The following is a 6,291-nucleotide window of genomic DNA, read 5'->3' as shown; positions in this document are numbered from 1 at the left end:
AAAAAAAAAAAAGAACAACAATTCAAAAATCTATCAGTGTTGTATATGGAAACTATGTTAAAAAAAAAATCTTGCGTTCTGGAGGTTACAAAATATAGTAAAAATCAAACAAAAAAGGAAAAAATAAAGAAAAAGGCCAGGTGCAGTGGCTCATGCCTATAATCCCAACACTTTGGGAGGCGGAGGTGGGAGGACTGCTTGAGTCCAGGTGTTTGAGATCAGCCTGGGCAACATGGCTCATCTCTACCAAAAAAAATACAAAAATTAGCTGGGTGTGGTGGCACACGCCTGTGGTTCCAGGTACTTGGGAGGCTGAGGTGGGAGGATCACTTGAGCCCAGGAATTCAAGACCAGCCTAGACAATACCACGAGACCTCATCTCTACAAAAACATTTAAAAATGACCCAGGCAGGCTGGGTGCGTGGCTCAAGCCTGTAATCCTAGCACTTTGGGAGGCCGAGGTGGGTGGATCACCAGGTCAGGGATTTGAGACAAGCCTGGCCAACATGGTGAAACCACATCTATACTAAAAATACAACAACTAGCCAGGCATGATAGCAGGTGCCTGTAATCCCAGCTACTTAGGAGGCTGAGTGAGACAGGAGAATCGCTTGAACCTGGGAGGCGGAGGCTGCAGTAAGCCGAGATCACACCACTGTACTACAGCCTGGTACAGAGCGAGACTCTGTCTCCAAAAAACAAAACAAAACAAAAAAACACTACTCAGTAGCTCAGCTACTCAGGAGACTGGAGCTGGAGGATCACTTGAGCCCAGGAGTTAGAGGCTGTAACAAGCCATGACTGTGCCACTGCACTCCAGCCTGGGCAACCGAGCAAGACCCTATCTGAAAAAAATAAAATAAAACAAAATCTAAAACAACCAGGCATTAGCAGTTATACTGCACATAAAAACTAAATGAGTACTGGATGAGGACAGTTTGTACTAGAATGGCTTAAGGAACTTCCTAGTTCAATACTATACCTTAATAGAAAACTACTTTTCCAAAAGAATCTACTCTTAAAAACTGGCCCCATCACACATTTAGGCACACTATAAAAACAAAATGATTGAAATAGATTCTGGTTATCACAAGGACAAAGACTAGTAAAGTCTTATCTTCTCTGGCACCTACCAATCCTAGCCCACAGTACATACTGTGTAAGTAACAGTGGTACAAGTATGGGCTGTGAGGTTACGCATCCTTAGGTTTGAATTGTGTTTCTCAATTGTGTACTACTTACCAGTAAATTATTCTGTACCTGTTTCTTCAGCTGTTCTAAAGGGGATGATAATACCGCTCTCAAAGAGGCTATGAGAATAAACATGTGAAAATGCTGGCTCACTACTGGCATACGGTACACACTCTAAATATTTATTAATCACAACGGAAAGACAAATGACTACTAAACCCATAAAAGCAAACATAAAGACAGGCCAGGCGAGACAGCTCACGCCTGTAATCCCAGCCCTTCGGGAGGCCGAGGCCAGTGGATCAGCTGAGGTCAGGAGTGCAAGAACAGCCTCACCAACATGGTGAAACCCTATCTCTACTAAAAATACAAAAATTAGTGGGGCATGGTGGCACATGCCTGTAGTCCCAGTTACTCAGGAGGCTGAGGCAGGAGAATCACTTGAACCTGGGAGGCGGAGGTTGCAGTGAGCCGAGATTGTGCCATTGCACTCCAGCCTGGGCATAAGAGCGAAACTGTTTCAAAAAAAACAAAACAAAACAAAACAAACAAACAAAATAAATAAATAAAAGGAGAAAAGATAAACAGGATGGGCACAGTGGCTCACATCTGTAATCCCAGCAATTTGGGAGGTCTAGATGGGAGGACTGCTTGGGCCCAGTAGTTAGAGACCAGCCTGGGCAACATAGTAACCCCACCTCTACAAAAAATATGTATAAAAAAATTAGGCATGATAGCACATTCATGTAGTTCCAGCTACTTGAGAGGCTGAGGCTGCAGTGAGCTGTGATCATGCCATTGTATTCCAGCCTGGGCAGGGAGAATGAGATCCTATCTCAAGAAAATAAATAAATTTAAAAAATAAAATAATAAATTCTATCATTTAAAAATCAACATAAGATCAAAAAGAAAACAAGTGTTCTGTGCTCCCAAATGTTGAAATAAAAAAAAAAACAAGGCCAGCATGGTGGCTCAGGCCTGTAATCCCAGCACTTTGGGAGGCCGAGGTGCGAAGATGGCTTGAACCCAGGAGACCAGCATGGGCAACATAGCAACACCACCTCTACAAAAAATATGTATAAAAAAATTAGGCATGATAGCACATTCATGTAGTCCCAGCTATTTGGGAGGCTGAGGCTGGACAATCACTTGAGCCCAAGAAGAGGAGGTTGCAGTGAGGCAAATCATAACACTGCACTCCAGCCTAGGCAACAAAATGAGACCCTATCTCAAAAAAATGAAGAAAATAGGCTGGGCACGGCGGTTCATGCCTGTAATCCCAGTACTTTGGGGGGTTGAGGCAGACCAGATCACCTGAGGTCAGGAGTTTGAGACCAGCCTGGCCAACATGGTGAAACGCTGTCTCTACCAAAAACAAAAAATTAGCCAGGTGTGGTAGTGTGCACCTGTAGTCCCAGCTACTTGGGAGGCTGAGGCAGGAGAACTGCTTGAACCCAGGAGGCTGAGATTGCAGTGAGCAGAGATGCTGCCATTGCACTCCAGCCTGTGCAGCAGAGTGAGACTTGGTCTCAAAAATAAACAGGCCGGGAACGGTGGCTCACGCCTGTAATCCTAGCACTTTGGGAGGCCAAGGTAGGCGGATCACCCGAGGTCAGGAATTCAAGACCAGCCTGACCAACATGGAGAAACCCCGTCTCTACTACAAATACAAAAATTAGCCAGGCGTGGTGGCACATGCCTGTAATCCCAGCTATTCGGCAGGATGAGGCAGGAGAATCGCTTTAACCTGGGAGGCAGAGGTTGCAGTGGACCGAGATCATGGCCACTGCACTCCAGCCTGGGCAACAGGAGCGAAACTCCGTCTCAAAATAAATAAATAAATAAAAATAAATAAAGAAAAAAACCAAGATTATTGGTATAATCCAGACTGAATTCAAAAGTGGAGTTTTAAAATGAAAATTTTCAAATTGATCAGGTTAACAAACTGAGGACAGTCTTCCTTATTCAAGGACGGTTCTCCAGGAATTAAAAGGACATCAAACCTAAATCCATTCTCTCAAACACAAGACGCTCTAGTAATAATTTAGCTGAAGAAAAGATGCAGAAAAGGACTTCTATGAGCATCGCATTAATACTATATGCTTCCTCTGAAATAAGAGAAAATTGGCTGGCTGCGGTGGCTCACACCTATAATCCCAGCACTTTGGGAGGCTGAGGCAGGCGGATCACAAAGATCAAGAGCTCGAGACCAGCCTGGCCAACATGGTGAAACCTCGTCTCTACTAAAAATACAAAAATTAGCCAGGCGTGGCGGCGGGCGCCTGTAGTCCCAGCTACTCAGGAGGCTGAGGCAAGATAATTGCTTGAACCCAGGAGGTGGAGGTTGCAGTGAGCTGAGATCGCGCCACTGCACTCCAGCTTGGGCAGCAGAGCAAGATTCCACTTCAAAAAATAAACAAATAAATAAAAATAAAGAAAATTAGGTAGGATACGGCGGCTCACGCCTGTAATCACAGCACTTTGGGAGGCGGAAGTGGGTGGATCATTTTGAGGTCAGGAGTTCAAGACCAGCCTTGCTAACATAGTGAAACCCCATTTCTCCTAAAAATACAAAAATTAGGCTGGGCACAGTGGCTCATGCTTGTAATCCCAGCACTTTGGGAGGCCGAGGTGAGCGGATCATGAGGTCAGGAAGTTTGAGACCAGCCTGGCCAACACAGTGAAATCCTGTCTCTACTAAAAATACAAAAATTAGCTGGGAGTGGTGGTGGGCGCCTGTAATCCCAGCTACTCGAGAGGCTGAGGCAGGAGAATCACTTGAACCCGGGAGGCGGAGGTTGCAGTGAGCTGAGATCGCCCCACTGCACTCCAGCCTGGGCAACAGACCTAGACTCCGTCTCAAAAATAAAAATAAAATAAATAAATAAATTAGCCAGGCATGGCGGTGTGCACCTGTAATCCCAGCTACTTGGGAGGCTGAAGTGGGAGGATCACTTGAACCCGGGAGAGAAAGATTGCAGTGAGCCGAGATCACACCACTGCACTCCAGCCTGGGCGACAGATTGAGACTATCTCAAAAACAAAACAAAACACAAAAAACAAAAAATAAAATTGGCTGGGCGTGGTGGCTCACACCAGTAATCCCAACACTTTGGGAGGCCAAGGGTGGACTGCTTGCTTGAGGTCAGGAATTCAAGACCAGCCTGACCAACATGGTGAAACCCCGTCTCTACCAAAAACACAAAAATTAGCTGGGCATGGTGGTGGGCATCTGTAATCCCAGCTACTCAGGAGGCTGAGGCAGGAGCATCACTTGAACCTGAGAGGCGGAGACTGCAGTAGGCCAAGATGGTGCCACTGCACTCCAGCCTGGGCAACAGAGTCTGTCTCAAAACATAACAAACACAGAAAATTATATTTCTCAGATGAAAGAAAGGTGACACAGGCTTGATAACTACTGATTTTGACGATGAGTATATATGGGAATACTTTCATGTGTATAAAAACATTCCTAATCCATTTTATGTCACATCCCACCAAAACTGAAAACATCAATGCAATTACCAAATTCTGTATCCAAAAGTTTAGTAAGACAACAGTTAACAAGAGCTATCAAGATGTTCATTCATAGTCTTTAATTCGGAAATTCTACTCCTGGAAATTTATCCTAATAATTTTAAAACTGAAAACTACACTGGTGAAAATGTTCATTGTAATGGCCTTTATGGTAACAAAATAACAAAAATGACTTAAATTTCCAAAATTAGGGGAAAGGTTTTCATGAAAATTATGGTACATCTATACAATAGAATATTCACAGCATTAAAAATTATGAAGACCACATAAACACGAGTATGTCTGATACTCTAACGGGGAAAGGGTTTTTTTTTTTATTTTAAAGATGTGAATATAGACAAGGAACAGAAGGTAGGCAAAAATGAAAACTGCATTGCTTGTAGGTTACTGATAATTTTTCAATTCACGATTTCATTCAAAAAATATTCAGTGAATGCCTACCATTTGCTAGGCACTATTCCAGATGGTTAGAGTGCATCAGTGAACAAAGCAGTTTCTTGCCTACAGAGCTTACTTCTAGTGAGAGACAATATATATAAGTAAATTATATAGTACTTAAGAAGAGGTAAGTGCTATGGGAAAATAAAACGGAGGAGGAAGGTAAAGTGGATAGGGAGTGGAAGGAGGCAGATGGTAATAAACCTCACAATATTTGACATTTCACATTTAAAGATTTAAATTTTCACATTTATATCATTTAATCAATTTTATGTTTCTCATTAATGTTATAAGGTATCAAAATTACAATTTAAAATTCTATTTAAAATTTTAAACAGAAATTACAATCAGATACTTATTACAAAATGTATTAATATAGAAAATTTAGAAAACTAAAATAAATAAAATACAAATATAAAATCCAGACCTGCCACTAAAATAGTCACTGTTAACATGTTGGTATATCCTTCTAATCATTAATTTAGGTATTTGAATGAGGTATGATAAAAACTATTCTGTAACCTGTTTCTTCCACTTTATGATGTATCATAAACAGTTTCACGTCATTAAATCTTTTACGTTAACGGACACAGCATTCAGTTGTCAACCAAGTCCCTATTGTGTTGGACACCTGGGTTGCTTCTTATTTTTCACCATCATAATCAATGCTCATGGCTAAATCTTTGGACATATGATTAAATATTCCTCCCACAATTTTCCATTCTTGCTTATTTAGACATACGTTATCATTTCGGTAACTGATAATGCACCCTTGTATATTCAGAGTTTCCTAATTTCTGCTAACGTCAACATAATTGTAATTTTTAATGACTATATAAAGTTCCCCAGGATGTACTAATTTAATTTACTAAACTACACCCTACTATAGGTGTTGTTTTTGGCTTTTCCTATTACAATGCTGCAGTAAATGTCTTCTGGCTTTCAGTTTTATTTCCATTTAATTATTTCCATAGGATAAATTCTTAAAAATAGAATCTGCCCTGTGACCCTTGCCACATAGTGCAACATCGTTTTCTCAAAAAGTTGTAAGGATTTTAAATGCCACAAGCAGGTGTAGCAGTTTCATGGCAAATGAGATACCTTTAAAAAAAAAAAAAAAAAAAA

General features: G+C 41.4%; 1 protein-coding gene across 1 annotated transcript in view; it reads right to left on the bottom strand.

Annotated features, from left to right (window-relative positions):
* The window catches only part of LOC108521491 (non-POU domain-containing octamer-binding protein), a 15,926-nt gene extending 10,010 nt beyond the window's left edge, over window positions 1-5,916 (bottom strand). The window contains exon 1 of the mRNA XM_017861345.1: window positions 5,909-5,916. Within this exon, the coding sequence (XP_017716834.1) occupies window positions 5,909-5,916 (8 nt within the window). The remainder of the gene's footprint in view (window positions 1-5,908) is intronic.
* Window positions 5,917-6,291: the final 375 nt, after the last annotated feature.

Source organism: Rhinopithecus bieti, unplaced genomic scaffold (assembly GCF_001698545.2).
Source record: "Rhinopithecus bieti isolate Rb0 unplaced genomic scaffold, ASM169854v2 scaffold_61876, whole genome shotgun sequence".
In the NCBI taxonomy this organism is placed as follows: Eukaryota; Metazoa; Chordata; class Mammalia; order Primates; family Cercopithecidae; genus Rhinopithecus; species Rhinopithecus bieti.
Note: the sequence above shows the minus strand (reverse complement) of the source record. Positions and strands in the feature narration are given on the sequence as shown.